At 42.3% G+C, this 18,816-nt stretch overlaps 1 protein-coding gene across 1 annotated transcript in view; it reads right to left on the bottom strand.

The window, feature by feature from the left end:
• The window catches only part of LOC114650765 (interleukin-1 receptor type 1-like), a 64,534-nt gene extending 45,936 nt beyond the window's left edge, over positions 1-18,598 (bottom strand). Inside the window, exons 1-3 of the mRNA XM_028800603.2 lie at positions 18,409-18,598; positions 3,111-3,183; positions 1,311-1,548 (exon numbers count right to left, since the gene is read on the bottom strand). Of these exons, the coding sequence (XP_028656436.2) occupies positions 1,311-1,548; positions 3,111-3,183; positions 18,409-18,426 (329 nt within the window). The 5' untranslated portion in view covers positions 18,427-18,598. The remainder of the gene's footprint in view (positions 1-1,310; positions 1,549-3,110; positions 3,184-18,408) is intronic.
• Positions 18,599-18,816: the final 218 nt, after the last annotated feature.

Raw genomic sequence — 18,816 nt, 5'->3', positions numbered from 1 at the left:
ATGAAGATAGAATTTGGTACCTTTTTCTTTATCAAGATACCATTAAATTGATTTAAAATATAGCCAACACCTTATTGGTTTTTCTAATGGCTATTACTGCTTGAAATGACTGATTTTTAATTTATTGTTGACGTATGACCGCAAACCCTCATTTTCAGCAGCCATTCCTTATTCTTAATTAGTCATGTATATCTGTTAATTGGATATTAGAGAACCCATTGTATTACATTAGCACTCTGTTTCACTTTGGTTTCAAGGTCGTGATCTTCCTAAAGATCTGATATGGATTCAAAAATTACCAAAATAAAAGCTATTCCATGTGACAGATAAGCCAAGAAAGTGAAGATTTCATACAAACGAACCTATTGCTGTCTTGAGAGAAGAGGCCAAACTGGATCTAACCAGGATAGAGAAAGAAGGGGAAGGCCTGGATGTACAACAGGACAAGAGGATAAGTGCGCCAGAGTGTGTAATTTGAGAAATAAAGACCTTACAGATGCTCAGTTGGCTTCTTCATTACACACCATTAACACACCAAATGCCAGTGTTATCTGCAATTGTCAAAAGACAATGCTGAATGTAATACGCTTTCTGGTCATTTACTCTCCAATGTCTATGTTCTTTGGCCCGTTTAATCTTTTCTTTTTATTTGCCAGTTTCAGTTATTGCTTTGTAGTCATATGTGAATAGTAAATTAAAAATCAGCCATTTCAAGCAATAATAGTTATTAGAAACACTAGTAATGCCTTGGCTATGATTCTAAATCAATTTAATTGTATATTGATAAAAAAGGTACCAATTTTTTATATATATATATATATATATATATAGATATAATATATTGTGTACAATATTTATACAGTATATTATGATGTACGGCACACATGGGTGGGTGTCCCAGCTGGAATGGGGCAAAGAATAATACCCGCCCAGGAGGCCAGTGTGATGCATGGACAGGGGGACAGACAGCCTAACAGGACTAAATGCTCCGCAGATATGCTAAGTGGCAGCATCCCTGGGCAATGCTACCTGTACAGACACCCGCAAGACATGCTGGGAAATCCCATGGAGCAACCTTATTGGGTTTTGTGGGTGCCACCCAGGGGGTACTGAAAAGATCCATGATCCCTACTTTGTGGTGCTTCTGTTTGATTCCTGGGTCCAAGATAAAAGAAGCAGATGAGCCTCATCCAGGCAAGTTGGAGTTGGGTGGAACAGGATAAAGATAACAATGTTTATTTAAAAAAAAGTGGGAAAGTAAACCTAATTTCTACTGACAAAAAGGCAAGATCACATAATTCAAGCCTTACCTTATCTCACAGACATAGGATCCGGAGTCTGAGAATGAAATGGGTAGAAACCACAGTGCTTCATTATGAACTTCAATATTTTCCCCAATGATTTCTTCCATTTCCACACCCAACTTGTACCAGGTGAAGTTTATTTCAGAACTATTAAAAAGCTCAGTGAGATAATTTTCACATTTAATTAAATAAGCTTTTCCATTGCTAGTGTAAAGTGTTTCATTTCCCAGATCTTCACAATCATCTGAAAGGTGAAATGATGAAAGGAAATGATTAATTATTATTTTGGAACATAGTGGACAGCTAGTTAAGTGCTTTAATGCATGTGTCCCAATCATTGCACATTGCATTGGATATGGTTATTATTTCATACAGTGCTCAAGTGCACTGCAAAAAAAAGGTATTTCAAGACAGTCAATCGCTCTGCTGCAACACTACCAAATAGGCCGAGCAATGCAATGGGTGGCCATTGATAGTCTGGAGCCCTTTTCCCAGTCCCAACCTGGAAGCAGTTACATTTTAGTAGTGGTTGATTATTTTTTTCATCATTGAACTTTAATGCACGTGTCCCATACATTGCAGATTGCATTAAATACTGTTATTATTCAAAATCCTAAGGCCTGGAGCTAGAGTCAATCCCAGCAGAAGGCACATTGGATAAATTCACCCACAATGTTTTAATTTACAGTCACTAGTCAACTTTCCTGAATTTTTTGAATTGAGAAGGATGTCTGGAGACCCTACCAGAAACAAAATGAGCACAGGGAGAACATGAAGGCTGCATTTAGGAACTGAACTAGGGATCAAGCACTTTGTTATGGTGAGGCAGCTCTTTTAAAATTGGCTTATGGTTGACCTGTGGTATTTACTAAATTACATGAGAAAAAAAAATAAAAGGATGAACTAAAGGCACTAAAAATTTCCCACAGATATTTGAAATACTGATGACCTTGAACTTGAAGTACCTTTGAGACACAAAGGCCCCAGGAACTGGCAAAAACGTACTTTGAACTTAAAATTGGCTTCCCGTAGAGCCAAAACAAGTTCAACAAGGGCTTCTTTAAAAAGGTGCTGTATGGTTACACACTGTTTTACTAGTATTAAGATCATAAGACTGTAATTTGATCCTCAAAACTGAAATGCTGCCAGTAACTTGCTGAATGAAGCTCCTGGTTGATGCATCCCATGAATGTAGCTTTTCTTCAAATTGCACATCCCTGATGGGGCTTTTCATCCTAGAATGTAGCAGTGAAAACTATTTTTCCATCCATCTATTGCTTGAACCTGCTTAATCCAGTTCAGGGTCATGGGTGTCATTGCCTATTTGGGCAGCATCAGACACAAGACAGAAACCAACACTGAACGTCGCACCAGTTCATCAAAGGGCACACTCACGTACACCTCCAAACTCGCTTATTTATGGCCAATTTAGAGCCAGCATTCAATTGAACGTAAATATTAGAATGTTGGGGAAAAACTGGCACAGACATAATGACAGCATATGAACTCAGATAGTTCTGACTAGTCCTCAAATCCAGTCTCTGGGATCAGTCAAGGAGCAACACTAAACACCGTGCCTCTGTACCATCCTGGATTTATTTTACATGACACATCTGGCTTCTGTTAGGCTTTTTTTTCTTTAATTATTTGTTGAAGAGTCCACCCTTTTTTTAAAAAAAGTCCTCTTAAAATAATAGAATGGTGGCTCAGTGATTAATGTCACAATCCAAGGCTTCTGCAATAAAGGAGGAAACTGTAAATTATCAGCATAATTGTAATTCTTTTTGAACTGGAAAGTGTACTTACCTATGTAATTAGCCTTAGAGGGTACAACAAAGAAAGCTGAGAGCACAATGAGGCCAAAAAGAGAAACAAACATCTAAAAAATGAAAATAATGCATAATTAATTCATGGTGTTGTCTGTTTTTTTATTATTTAGTTAATAATTTACAATTTTTTTCCATGCAAAAGTGCTGTTTTTCATTGTATTTAGCCACATTCTTTTAGAAACTAACACATTGAAAAGAAACGAATGTTATCTACGTACCAAGTCTTGAAAGTCCTCACTTTTATTTTGATGTTTTTACATTATCATTATGATATAAAATATTATAAAATGATTAATTTTCCTGCTTTCACAAGGCCATTTTATTTTTGTTTTCTTTCTTGTCTTGTTTCATGGCATTAGTCCATGTTATCTGGGGTTGCTGTCGCTGGTTATGTGTCACTCCTAGCTAAGATGGTGGCACACACAGTTCTACCTCCAAGATTTTGGGTAAACTTAAAACAAAATAAAACAAAAACCAAAGTCAGTAATAGTCAGGCAAAGAAAGCAGTTACAGTCAAGGCTTTTGGCTTCGACCTCCAGTGGTTGATTAACACTTTGGTTTTTGTTGTGGGCTCCATCTGACTCTTTGACACAGAACCACATTGGTTTTTTTTTTGTTGTTTTTTTTTTTTTGAGAATTTCTCATTTTTATCCCCTTGACTCTTTATTTTTCAGTCTTGGCTTTATATTCTGACCAGTCTGGACTGGCCTTTTTCCAACTTTGGCCACATTAAATGAAAGCTTAGCCTTCTAAGCTGAAGAGAAGCAGAGTGTGTATATAAAATAGGCAGTGACCTAGGGCTGCAACAATAAAATATTTCTTCTTTTGCCAAAGAGAGACTGTGAAGACTCCACATAGAGGGCAACAAGTACAAAGAATTGACCTTTGGTGTATAGGCCCATAATACAGCATTGCTGCACATTGTGCCCCCATTTTTTTGAAGAATGAGAGTTTATTATTCTATAAATTGTGACATTATATATTCTAAATGGAATAGCACAATGTCATCAGCACAGGATATATGATAAAATGAGCTTTTTCTATTATTAAATAAAACTCACAAGACAGGGGAAATCATGAAGATAGCTCAAATTGCAAACAAACAAACAGGCCAATATAGTAAACCCTTTGTGGGACATTAAGCCTAGTTATCACAGGCCTTGATACTCGGTCTATCTGCCCAACTCATGTACTTTCTCTCTAGTCACCCTCTCATTTTTTAATTTCACTAATGAGCCTAAAGCTAAACTTTCTACTTTGCCAATTGTAGCTTCATGGCACCACTACTTCAGGGGGACTTTAAATCCCCTTCTCTGGCTACATCTGGGCCCATGGACAACTGTGGGAACAGGGGCTGTTTCAGTTTTGCTGCAGAGACTGTATACTTGAACTGCCATCTTCCTCTGACCCTTGGTATTCCTGTACCCTTGGGCTCTTGGGACCCTGCATTTATGAGGTGGTTATTCATTACACTGATCAATTCTGTCAGTTTTTCAAAATATTTTAAACTCATCTGAAATATCTCAGATGCAAGCTAAATTCTAATGTGGAGTATTTAAAATTTAAAACTTTCAGATGAAGGTGTCATGTGTCAGTCTAGGCTTCTCTTGGCTCATGTTTTTTTCTTGCAGTTTTTCAGTAAAATGCTTCCTCGTTTGTTAATTGTTATTATTTATCAGTAAATCTGGGCTCAAGGATATGAGACTTTCAGTTACTACTAGCTGCGCCAGTTTTGAGAAGGGCTTGTGTATGACAACATTTATTTAAGTGCTTCCTTGTTAAACCTGACAAGTGGATTCCAAGAACAAAATCTGGAATTACTCTAATCTTGAAGAATTTACCTAAACTAATAATACACTGATAATATCTTCAACTACAACTTCTACTGTTCTTAGCAGATTACTTGGCTTCTGTGAGCCCTAATCTTGTTGGCTTCACTGTAGTCACCATGCCATTCACCCATTTTTTCACTTGGTTTGTCTTTCATTAACTCCAAGGTTTCCCCATATGTTTCATTTACTCTTATTTTTCTCTCTGTTTTTTTTTTTAGATAAGAAAAATCCCAGCATAATGTCTTGGAACATGTCCAAGTCCTGAGAAGTGATCTCCTTATATCTTCTAAATATCCGATTGAGGATTTTCTTTAAAGTGAAATATCCTCTGAATTAATTTAATTCTAGGCCAATAAAACTCTTATTATTAAACTATTACACTCTCTTTTTTCTTCTAACTCCGTGTATGGCTGATCTTTCTTCTGAATTTTGAGGTTTAATTTGTCAGTTGTTTACATCTGCTGGCCAGAATCCCATAAACGCCAGAAGTGAGTCTACTCCGTTGGGCCCTTGAGCAAGGAAAGCCCTTAACCTGCGATTGTTTCATCCTGGGTATGACATTAATCTGCATCCAGCCCTGCAAGCAGGTCCTCCAACTTATGGGGAAAACTTGCGGGTTGGTGACAGGATTGGCACTCCAGCCACAGTATAAACCTCTCATTGTTCCAGTGTGGTGCTGAGGTGTCATCCATTAATCCGGGTGAATTGTCATATGGTGAGTGCAGCAATGTGTTATCAGCACATGCTCTCACCCTCTCTCCTCTCTCTTTTTATTGATTGATTCTGTTGTCTTCTCTGTTTGTACTTTACTTTCACTCAATTTATGTTAGTTTTGCAACACTTTCAAGTCTCTTTCTGCCCATTTAAAGTTTTTCCCAAATGTTTAAACTGTGGCTCAGTTTCTCAAAACTGTAATCACAAACTGAAAAGAGCCAACTGCTTTGTCAAAACTCTACATATCTCTTGCAAAATGAAACACAACACTACAACTCATGTTCTCTTTTCTCAAAACTGATTCCTTCCACCAAAACAATACACACAGCTATTATGTGTTTATATCTTACAGAGTATTAAATAAACACTGATGTGATAAATTCAAAATACAACCATCAAACATCTTCATGTGTGTTTTGGCGTCATGAGGCCATGTTACATATTCAAATGCATACAAGTGTGTGGAAAGAAGTTTCCTTTTTCTTATTTTGGTGAAGTGTAGGGTTTTACAGTAGCATTGACAGTACTACATGGATGTGCAACACAAATGTTACCTATTTTACTTGTTTGTAGCAAAACTCAGTAATTTCACCTATGTAATGTAAGTATAATGTGAAACACTACAAAGAAAATCAGTGCATAGATACAAAAAAGTAACAAACGAAATATTTATTTATTACTACAAGATAAAGTGTCCACCTGAACTGGCAAAAACAACTGCAAAATGCAACGAAACATCAGCATCTTGCCTCTGATCCTCGTCAGACCAGAGGACCTCATCTACATCGGCTGCGATGTTCTCCTTGGCCAAGCACTGGGGGAAAAGTGCTTGGCATGGCAGATCCATTCCTGGTATTCATCTGTGCAGATGTCATCACATGCTTCCTCCATTGCCTGGAATAGTGCCACATGCTCATGGGGTCTGCCTTTGTACACTTTCCACTGCTAAAATGAATTCCTCTATTGGATTTAGAAATGGGAAATATGGTGGAAGGTACAGCACTACAAAATGTGAGTTGTTCGTGAACCAGTTGTGGACCCCGCTGACAAATGATAGAACTGTTCTTCCAATGGAGTCTGCACAAGTGCATCATGAGGGAGACTAATTGGTAAGTAGGGTGTTGCATTTTGAAGGCCAGTGCTTCTAGGTGAACAAAGTGTGCTAAGTGATGCAACTTGTGTTCAGAGATTTGCAAAACTGTGATTTAGAATGATATTTGAGTGAAACCAATAGAATTGTGTTTAGAGTTCAGCAGTTTGGGGTCATGGTGTTGATACATGAGCTTCACATTTTCAAAATTGTGTGCATAGTTCTATTTTTTTGTGTATAAAATGGGAAAAAACTGTAATCAAAAAAGACAGTCTGTACAGGAATCATGTATGTTGTTATATCATATTTTTCTCGGACACATAAGGCACATAAGGCACACAGAATGTGATGTGTTGTTCATACTCATTTCAACTGAAATACTTTATAAAGTTTCACACAATTTGCTAATTTAATGAAAATGAAGTCCGCAACTGAAAATCCCTGGAAAAATCGTATAGCGTGACTGGTCCTTTATCAGACACAAGATAGCTGTGACAGACTTGCAGAGTGGTTTGATTTCTTCTTTAGATTGGCTAATTATGCATTAGACTTTGCTCATTCTTCTGCTCTTGTGTCGTACTTTCAGGAAATCCATTCCAATATATCTATATATTTAATATCATTGAAAAATCCAAATCACTAACATTACTGTCAAAATCAGTGTTTTATATTTCTACTACAATGTATACAGAAGTGCTGCACTTGATTTTCAGGAGACATGCATGACATGTAATGTAGACTTTTCAATCCACACTTCTCCAAACAAAGGAAGTGCGTGCCCATTTTGTTTATCAATATTGTCAAACAGTAAGTGTGCCCACTGCTGTTATGGGGAATGTTAGCAGATACAGGAAGGGACGGTGCCTCAATCTAAATATTTATTTGATCTTTCTATTCTTTCCTCTGCCATGTGATTGTCAGCTGAGTACCCTTTTCTAATATATAATGTATCATAAATTCCCAAGATAGATTGCCCACTTGTGCTTACACAAAAAGTATTAAGAATTCAGTGGTACCTTGAGATACGAGTGCCCCAACGTACGAGTTTTTTAAGATACGAGCTGTCACTAGGTCAATTTTTTGTCTTGAGTTACGAGCCAAAATTTGAAATACGAGCCATCATTATATGAAAAGTGTTGACAAGAGCACAACATTCAAATGACTATAGCTCCTTAATCCCAATTTCCTTATTATTAAATGCATAATGTTAAAAGTTATTAAAAGCATTATTTAAAGCATAATCAAGCTGATATTTGAAAATGTCCTTAATTACATCTGTTTTGTAAATTATTGAACATTTCTATGGGTGACTGTCCTAAAAAAAACTTGACAGTGACTGTGCCAAATTTACTCTTAACCAGTTTTCATCTGAATTCCTGTATTTTTACTGAAAACCCATTTTAAAATAACAGCTGGAATCCTCTGTACTAACTCCCTTAATGTTAACAATAATGTTAACTTACTTTGCAGTACAGCCTCGCCCGTGGTAATGCTAGAGTGTCATTCGCCATATTACCTGTTTGCGGTGTGCTGAGTACCGAAATCTGCTTCTCCTGTGTTCTTCATTATCAACAGTAGAAAGACCTCGCATAACAGGCACTCTTTTCACTTCCTTACTCTGTGTGATGGCACACTGTTTAGTATAAATAGATACTGTGCCATTATTTTGTACAGGAACATACAATAGCTTCAAATTGACTCCGGCTGTACTGTCTTAATTGTGAACAACATTGACCACATTGTGATAAGTTGCCCGGACACAGACAGACGGACACCATATTCAAGTCCACCACACGTTTATTGTACATTATAAATACAATGTCCAAGTGCACAAACCCAGTGCCAAAGCACCAATCTCCCCAAAATCCAGGCTCTCACTCAGTCTCTGCCTGCTCGTCAGGCCGCCTCCTCTCTCCTGCCTCGCAACCTTGTCCACTCCTCACCCGACTCCAGTCCTTCTCTGCAGGGAGGCGGCCCCTTTTATAAGTGCCCGGATGGGCTCCAGGTGATCCCCGACACTCCCTAGACACTCCCTTGTGTGGCGGAAGTGCCGGCTGTGTTCCCGGAAGCCCTCCGGGTGTTCCCAAACTTCTTCCCCCCAGTACTTCCTGGTGTGGCGGAAGTGTTGGGGTTCTGGGTCCTTCAGGCATGGGGGCGCACCCTGGCGGAGACCACGGGCCCCTACAGGGTTGGGCTTCCAAGCCCTGCACCCGTGGCCCTCAAAGGAACCAGGGCGGCCGCCCCCTCGTGGTCCAGAGGAGGAATGAGCCCTCCTCCTGTCCTCCTGGGCGTCCCGGCTGGGCACCACCCCCAGCCGCGTACCACAGTACCCCACCGCAAGCTGAGACCCCTGGGCCCAGCGGTCAATCCCGTGAGGGCAGGTTTTCCTCGGCGGGAAGCCGACACACTTCGTTCCAGGGCCCGGTCCTATAAAAAAGAAGACAGAACAAGGGGCGGAGACGCTGCCCTGACGCCGCCACTCGGCGTCTCTCTGACGTCTATACGGGTAACGCTCCCCCTTTTGACCGGCACCCCGGTGCTTGCCAGCTTGGCCCCCCTTTCGTGGCACCCTTGCCCCTCGTGGTGGGACACCGGACGGGAGCGCACGCGCGCCCGTCTCCTCAGCCTTCCGTGGGTTTACCCTCTGCAGCCGCAGAGGGTGGCCCTTCTCCAAACGTGAGCATCCTGCCTCACGTTTGCCCTTATCGGAGGAACCGGCATTCTTCCCTCGGCTCCCCCTTTTACTCTTGGACGCGGTGACGGACTGAGTCTCCTTATAGCGTAAAAAGAGACCCTGTCGCGTCTGCGTCCTTTTAACTCGCCTCAAGGCTGCGGCAGGCTTAGGAGGGAGGGCGCTAGGACCCAGGGCACTTAACAGCCCACGTCCTGCTAGTCCCCTCACTGATTCTCCCCTCACCAAGCACGCAGCACTCACCGCCACATCTCCTGTAGGAGATCCCCCTTTTGGACTCTGATCACAGGGTTCACAGATCCTGTCGGTGGGACCTCCAACATGCTGTACGGGATCGATGAAACTTACCGGTCCCGCTGTACCTCTCCGGCCGAAGGTTTGCTCGCCGCGCCGTTTCGTCCGCTCTTCCAGCGCCTCCTCTGACGCGACTGGCTTCCCCTCCAGCATCTGCTCCCCAGCACGGAGGGCACCTAGCATTTGTGGATGCGACTCCACAGAACACTGATCAACCGCCAGCGCCTGTAGAGCCGCAGACATGGACGAAAGTACAGCCAGCAGTGAGCTTTCCTTATTGTCAGCTACAGCTGCTGGCTGCTCTTTAAGGCTCTTTGAAGAATGCACGCACCCAGCTGCACATTCTCCCTTATCGGAGGAACTGGCTTCCTCAAGCCGCTTCCTCCATTTACTGTGGGACGCCGCATCAGTTCGGATCTGCCCATTGTAAGAGGGCAGACCCAGCCCCGCAGGCGTCCGGAGCTTCACGGGGTCGGTTTCCCTTACCTTACCCACTGTGCCTCTCCGTCCAGGAGTTCCTGCAGCGCGCCGATCCCCTCCTGCCTGCGGCTCTCGATCCGACGCCACTGCCATCCCTCCTGAGTCCAGCGTCTCCGCCCGGAGGGCACATCGCTCGGCCGGCAGCGACAGCACGAGCTGGATCTCGCTCTGCAGCTCCTGCAGTATCGCTGCCAAAGAGGAAGAGACAGTCGGCGGTGTGCTTACCTTCCAGGCGGCGCCACTCGCCGGCTGCTCTCCGTGGGCTCTTTCCTGCAGCCCACTCGGGTTACTTGGAAGCACGGGACAGACATTCCCTGCTCTCGCCTCCGACCAATCGCTGGCGAGAGGACAGGACACGCTGTCCAATCCCGTGCCTGTTATGAGGAGGGACTCCTGGTCCGCCGCCATTTTGGCTCTACTGCCCCTGGTGCGGCGCCATTCTGGCTCTTGGAGTTGCAGCTCCATCCTGTCTGCAGCTCTCCCGACTGCAGCCTCCGCGCTGCCGACGGCCCGTGGACCGGCACGCCTCTGCCACAGACACGGATCCGGGCATACCCTGCCGGTAACAAAAGAGGGAAGTCCTACCCCGCAGGGCAGACCATTGTTACGCAGGGCACTCACCTCCCGGATCCCGTCATCCAGCCGTATCTGCTGCATACTGGCCTTTCCTTCAGCGATACCGTCCTGGCCGCCGTTTCCAACAGCACGTCGGTCGGAGTCTGCTGCACTCCAGCCACGCCCGTTGGTGCTCCTCCGCACCCAGGGGTAAGAGCCGTTTTGCGGACTACTGGCAGTCCCAGGGGAGAATCGCTCCCGCGGAGTTGTGCATGCGTCGCTCCCGCGGCGCGTGTGGGGGTTCCGCTGCTGCGCCGGGCTGCTCACAGAACATTTTTTCTCTACAGGTTCCTGCCTTGAACCAGGCAGACCATCCTGCCGACTACGCCACTGTGATAAGTTGCCCGGACACAGACAGACGGACACCATATTCAAGTCCACCACACGTTTATTGTACATTATAAATACAATGTCCAAGTGCACAAACCCAGTGCCAAAGCACCAATCTCCCCAAAATCCAGGCTCTCACTCAGTCTCTGCCTGCTCGTCAGGCCGCCTCCTCTCTCCTGCCTCGCAACCTTGTCCACTCCTCACCCGACTCCAGTCCTTCTCTGCAGGGAGGCGGCCCCTTTTATAAGTGCCCGGATGGGCTCCAGGTGATCCCCGACACTCCCTAGACACTCCCTTGTGTGGCGGAAGTGCCGGCTGTGTTCCCGGAAGCCCTCCGGGTGTTCCCAAACTTCTTCCCCCCCAGTACTTCCTGGTGTGGCGGAAGTGTTGGGGTTCTGGGTCCTTCAGGCATGGGGGCGCCCCCTGGCGGAGACCACGGGCCCCTACAGGGTTGGGCTTCCAAGCCCTGCACCCGTGGCCCTCAAAGGAACCAGGGCGGCCGCCCCCTCGTGGTCCAGAGGAGGAATGAGCCCTCCTCCTGTCCTCCTGGGCGTCCCGGCTGGGCACCACCCCCAGCCACGTACCACAACATACAGCCAGAGGCAGTGCATCAGTCACTTGAAATGAGCAGACCGATTTTCTACACATTAAATGCATTTACCTCACACACAATACACATTTATTTGTTTCATTGGGGCCTTTTTGGTGGATTTCTCAGTGATGGAGGGTTTATCCATCATAACCACGGACTTGATATAAGTTGGATGACCCTGAGCAGAGCACTAGCATGCTTTGCTGTTTGAATCATCGCCCCTAATTTGAGCTCCGCCTTCCTGAGACATTGGATTGGTTTAGAAATGTGAAATTTAGTGGATCGTCTAACTGTTCCCACCCATATTTAGGCAGAATTTGCTCATGGTAGTCTCCAGTTGTATATATTGTATTACATTATATTATATATTATGCAGTCTGGCTCTGTGAGACTAAATTGAGTGTTATCCACAGTTTTAACTAGCTTGCTAGTTAGATACATTCAATATTATTATGCAGATTAAAAAGAATAGAACTTATCCCTGAGCTAAAACACTCTAAACAATAAGTACTTTTCAGAAAGTCTTTGCATTATAACCTGTTGTGTCCTGCCTTCAACCTGATTTTGTATCCATTCTTAAAATGTATCTTCTGTTCCTCTTTTTTTTTGTTTATGTGGCATGTTATGAAAAGCTTTTTAAAAAGTGAAACAAATAATGTTGCATGCACCCTTCTCATCAATTATAGCATATTAGTGAAACTCAGTATTATGCACAATATACATATGAAATCCATACTAACATATTTAGATGCATAACTGACCTGCAGAATAATGCAGTAAGACAGAAAGTAGATTCCCAGAATACCACTGCTGTATTTCATTTAGTCCAATGTTTGAAATTAATTATAGGTTCTGGTGATGATGCATCCAAGGATTATAGTAAACTGTGATAGAAGTGGCTTTGGTGACAATCTTCTACACCAAGAAGGTGTAACTGAGCTTCAAATGGAATTTTCTTCATTAAAGAAAAAACTGCATAGTGGTAAAGACAAATGGAGAAATCCAAGTAGAAATAATCAAATATAAGAGAACGGGACCTGCTAATCCCCCAATCTGGCCAACAGACAATGGAGCATTACCTGTTAGTGTGGCTCACAGACTTGCTCACCACATCACCATACTAAAAACATCCCCTTTCTCAACCCTCTGTCTTTGCACCTTGGCCTATTTTCTAGCTGCCAACTGAGCGTTTGTCCACTCTACACATTTCAAAGACTACATTTCAAAGTCACTTGGAGAATCACTTCTAGCTTCTAACTTTACATTTTGATCCAGGGGCACAACACTAGAACTTTTTCCCTTGTAGCCTTTGGTATCTCTGCACTCCTGAACCTTCAGCTTTTCCAAAGGGCCAGATCTTACAGGTAGCTTTCCCAGCATTTTCAGACCAGGCAGCCCTTAGAAGGGGGGAAAAATTACAAAACCGCCCTACAGGGACACACTAAACAAACATTGATTATCAGAAAATGCATATTTTATTGATCATGTGCCTGGAAAATTTGTGAGATGGGTGCACGTGACTGTATAGTTTCTCAATTTTGGGAGTGATACATAGTGGGCAGATTCTGATATGATCCTCCACGTGCAAATGTGCCCTTTACTTTGACTTGATAGCAGACAGTGCTGAGAATGTAAGCCAAACTCTATATAATTGTTATCATATTTTCCTTTTTTTTTTAGCAGAAGCTGGCTAATTTTCACTTGACGATGTAGATGCTTGACCCAATGATCTATCTTTTATTTAAAATGTGGATATTTTTTCCCCCCAAAGTAGCTAAACCACCTGAAGTGTGACTGAGCAAAAAAAAATCATAAGTCATTGACACGCATATGAATGACAGCAGTATATACAAAATGAGAGATGCAAGGCTTCACAGTCATTTTTATTGGCTCAGAACATTATGAGAGTGACTGGCACAAATATAAGTTTGTGTGCTTCTGCTCATGCTTGGTGCAAGGGGGTCTCCGCATGTGTTGAAGTGGTTACACTTCTAGATTACTGAATTCCCCTTTAAAAAGTCAAAGTGCAGGGCACAGCAGCACAGCACAGCAGCTAGTTGGGTTTTGATTGGCTGGTGAGATATATCGATGCCGCTGCATGCACACTCCACAACACTGTCTGGATAGTAGGTTGTTTAGCAAGGAACTTTATTGTTTATATTCTAATTGGATGTCTTGGGGCAATTGTTTAAAATAAATGACAGAGAATAAAGGAGAAGAGAATAACTAGACTGTTGGATTTCCAAGTAGACGTGATATTTATGAATTACTCACCAGATTTTTCCAAGTTGTTTTGCGGACCCCCTTTACCATTTACCATGAACTTCACTTTTAAAATCAACGCATTAAGCCAATTTTATACTTGAAGCATCCGCGTTGGGCACCAGGGTCAAACGGCGACAATGATGTTTTTGCTGCACCATGTATCCAAAATGGTGAATTTCAAGGGAAGGTTGGTTACATGGGTGCTAGAATGATGAATGAAGGGCTGACTATGACACAACAGGTCATCAAACTGGAAGGAGGATATGCAAAAACATTTCAAATACACCTGTTATTATGTAGGACCCCCCACTCATGAGAATATTACACTCACCCTTCCTTTTTGGTCAGTAGGTCTGGCACTGCACAACCATAAACCATAAAAAGTCACGTCCAGGCCCGAACCAATGGAGAACGAACACATCCCTGATCCTTATGACCTCACTTCCTGTCTTCCCCTTTAAAACCCTGCCCTTTGTCCTAATTCCTCAGTCTTGTCTTGGACTCAATTGTATGCACACCAGTGCTGTTTATTTACATAAAAACGACTTTTGCAGCCAGGATACCAGATTATACGAGTGGCTGCCCCAAACCTTTATCTGAGTATGTCTCATCTTTATGACTATATATATATATATATATATATATATATATATATATATATATACAGTAAATACATATATTTCTCTATATATATAAAATCCAATGTCTGTCTGTCTGTATGTCTGTCTGCTTTTCACGAGAGAACTGCTTCACAGATTTAGATTTTTTTTTTCTGTAATTTGTTTGAATATTCCAGTTGATTTTGTGACTTCTGTCATTGCACTATGTATCATAGTTCACTTGCGGTACCGATTTATTTGTGCGAATCCGAGAGACGCACAGCAGGCCGAGGGGAGGGGGGAAGGGCCTTCTAGGTGTGTACCTTACCTCCACTTAGCTAGCAAACGAGAGGACTACTTAACGGATTTAGATCGGGCTTTTTTCTATAATTTGCTTGAACATTCTGGTTAATTTTGCATCTTCTCTAATATATTGCTTACAGGAGCAATATATTCGCGCCAATCCGAGACGGAGGCTGCGGGCCGAGGGGAGGGGGAAGTGTGACCTCAGGAGTGGGGAGCCAGGCGGGGACCTCCTCACTTACGTGCCAACTTCCGTTCAAATCGCTGTTCCTCTGGCTATGTTTTGGAGCGGACCTTATCAAGCTGTGTGTTTATTGATTTTTAAAGTTTGTCCTCTTTCAGTACTACGTGGGCGGAGCCATGGGGGTTGGCTAGTATACATATATATATATATATTTATATATATATACAAATACTGTATATATTATATATTATATGTAAGTATGTACTGTATATTAAACTGAATTGATTGAACTAATATCATCAGCAGATTATTATCGTGAAGAACCAACCTTATCAACCTGCAGCTACACGGTGTCTAAACTAATTAATTAGTAATTAATTACACGGGAAAGACGCTGCTCGATAGGATAGGTTTAGAAAGGGGGCTGTCGTTGATTTGTGGGACATGATTGGCCATGCAACAAGGACTGCGCCATACTATTTCTGTAGTGCGCAAATAGGCAAATTGTGCCACAAATACCAAAGACGGAGTAATGCTGAAAAAATTAGCAGTATAGTGTACTGATCTATCTATCTATCTATCTATCTATCTATCTATCTATCTATCTATCTATCTATCTATCTATCTATCTAAACAAAAAATCAGTAGCTTTCCAAGTTCTTAGTTTTGACTAACATTAATAGCTAGATGGGGAATTTGGGGGACTAGTTGGGATACTGTAACAACCCGACGAGAGAGAGGTTGGGAGCATGCTTTGATTACAGTGCATTGCCGCACCCAACACACAACAAACCACCCGGATTAGAATCTGAGTGCAGCCGTGCAATGGGTGACACCTTGGCACCACAATCCAAGGTGCAAAGAAGAAGAGGTCACCACACAAACTCCTCCAGAACAGTGCTGTTTACTGAAAGAAATTCTTAATTTAAATGTCTGCACTACTCCTGCCATTAGGCCTTTGGACAGTGTCCTAAGAAGGACAGCAAAATACACAAAACACTACAAACCAGTACTCTGACAGACTTGTTCAGAGCCTCACTTTCTTTTCAAATTGCAAGCTAATTCTGCACGTCTCTACTCTGTTAACAGCCATGCAGGCTCAGGATTCAGAATTAGAGCTGGAAAAAGTATAGCAGAAGTAAAAGATATTACTGTATCATCTGTAAGAAAGTCAGACAGATGCTGTGTGGCTGGTGTCTTGGAGTGATTTCATGTGGCCTTATCAGCAAGAATATTCTGTGTAAGAAAGATGAGCAGGCCAACTCAGAGACACACTTGGATAACCACTGCTCTTTACTATTGTATATTATTCTCCTGAAGGTACATACTGTACATACATAAGTATTTTGAAATGTATCCTTATTTGCTTTGTAAATTGTCTTCTAATGGTTTATTATATAAAAAGTGGTATATAAAATAAAAATGAAGTTAACTAATTGAAGCATGCAAATGTGACATACATATAGTCTTGCACAGCTTTTCCAAGAATGTAATCCCTGCAGTTGGGGTCCATATTTCTAGATATACACCCACCCACCACACACACAGTATGGTTGTTACCCACAGGCGACAAAGTATATGCAAACATTACACACGTTTTATAAGGTCAAGATTATTTAGGCTGTACTTAAATTATATGTCTGCTCAGTATATTATAAATGTCAGAATTATGGAATTCCCAGCTGTTTATCCAGTTTTATCTCACAACGATCCTGTAAATGTTACACCCTCCACCACAAATCGCAGTAAGTAAGTCTGGAAACAATTTGGCCCCATTGGGTAAGGCGTGAGGCTGTGACAAAAACAATGAATAGGGAAACAGGTGATTAAAAAAATAATAATGTAATCTGTGGGAATCAAATGGGGATTCCCTGCCTTGGCTAACATGCTAGCTGTCACACCATAGTCATAACCTGTGCAGTGCCACCTCTCTGCCAACAGATCTTTATGTAACTTTAATGCCGCTTTTTCTGACCCCATCATAAACCTGACTGATAATAAGAAGCACTTGTGCGCCAAAGTTAAAGTCCGTGGTTGGAAAAACAAAGCTGTTCATAAAGAACAACCAAACAAACAAACCAAGCTTAAGCTTTCTAGATATGGAGATGTTCAAAGTCTAATTGCATTACATGCAGCAAACAGATGAGTGCCGGTGAGTGATGCCTCGTCTGATCTACCACCCTGGTGGGCTTCTTACAGAGCTGGCCACATCGGCAGTAATCGCCTGTGTTTGGTGAACCTTTAATGTCCACACTGGCAGGAGACTGGCCTCTTGTTATGAACTCTGCGCTCACTGCACTATAAAATAATTAACCTTTTTCTTTTTTTGTTTCCTGTTTTACTATCCTTGTTAAACCCAACGCATGTGTAGAAAACATGAACTTAATTTGTCAGGATATGGTTTTTAACCCAGTCATGGTTGGTGCGCTGTTCCCACTATGACTGCTTGTCAATCTGATTCGTGAATCTAGTGAATCTAAATCGGCCTGATTTGAGGGAGCGTGGCCCTGTTTTTTAGGCTCCCGTCTAGAGTTTCCTCCTACCTTACACTCCACACTGTTAGGATAGGCTCCAGCAACCCTGAAACTGCAAAGGAAAAAGCTGAAAGGGCTGGTGGACGGAGGGTAATGCGTGTACCTCGGCCACCAGGTGGTGCCAAAGTGGCACAGCTTGTATATTTCAAAACTCTCCTTTTCTGCTTCTTGGTTTTCTTTCTAGACGGGGTAATAATAATAATATTTTATTTATATAGCACCTTTAGAGTGTTCTCTTCAGTCCACGTCTTCAGTCATTTTATTAAACCTCCAGATTAATTTAATGAATTGCTCAAGCAAGTTCCATTCTAAAGCATACTCCATCCATCCATGGATCCATCCATCTGTCCATTTTCAAATCTGCTTATATGGGGGGCCAGTGAATATCCTGGCAGCCCTGGGCACAAGGCAGAAAGCGGCTCTGGTGAAGTTGCTGAGCTAAAGAGCTTACTGTTATTATATACAGGCTGCTGCCCAAAGATTTCTATTATTTGTGAAGTGCGCCTTGCTTTTTCCTATCTTGTGAGATCCATTAAAATGTTGCATGTAAAAAGTTTTGTAAATTTTATCAGTGAATCAAAAAGCACAAGCTTAAGACTCTTGTCATTGTCTGTATTCAGTGACTTTACGACATAAAGTACAGAATGACTGACAGACAGAAAAATTGCCTGCATTTTCATATTGCTAAATTGCACCCTGGAATATATTTTCTGGCCCGTTCAGTTAGAAGAAATTGAAGAAATCATCTTACCTTGTCACTAACATGCATTTTACCTGCTGCCGTGTCACAGTGAACACCAGAAGCACTTGACTGAAAATGTGGCTGACCTCAAATCGCATGAGTCCCCACCTCCAGTTTCACGTTGCCACGACGTATCACGCCACCCATTAAGTGGAATTTCCCACCACTTCCTGAAGGACAGACCTGCAGCTACTGAAATTAAAAAAAGTAAAAAAACAAAAAAGTAGGCATAACCAATGCAAGTACGCCTGCAGGATTTCAAACAAAAGCATTCTGATTGGGCTTTTCCTTTGGTGTATTTTACTTGTCTGCTTCAGTCCTCTGGCTCGATCACCTTTGTGTCTGCACTTTTCATTTGGTTTTCTGTTTCAAAGCAGATATGTTTAGACTATCACACCCCTGCAAATCCCTGATATT

The sequence above is a fragment of the Erpetoichthys calabaricus genome, chromosome 4 (genome assembly GCF_900747795.2).
Source record: "Erpetoichthys calabaricus chromosome 4, fErpCal1.3, whole genome shotgun sequence".
In the NCBI taxonomy this organism is placed as follows: Eukaryota; Metazoa; Chordata; class Cladistia; order Polypteriformes; family Polypteridae; genus Erpetoichthys; species Erpetoichthys calabaricus.
This window is presented reverse-complemented; position numbering and strand designations above follow the sequence as displayed.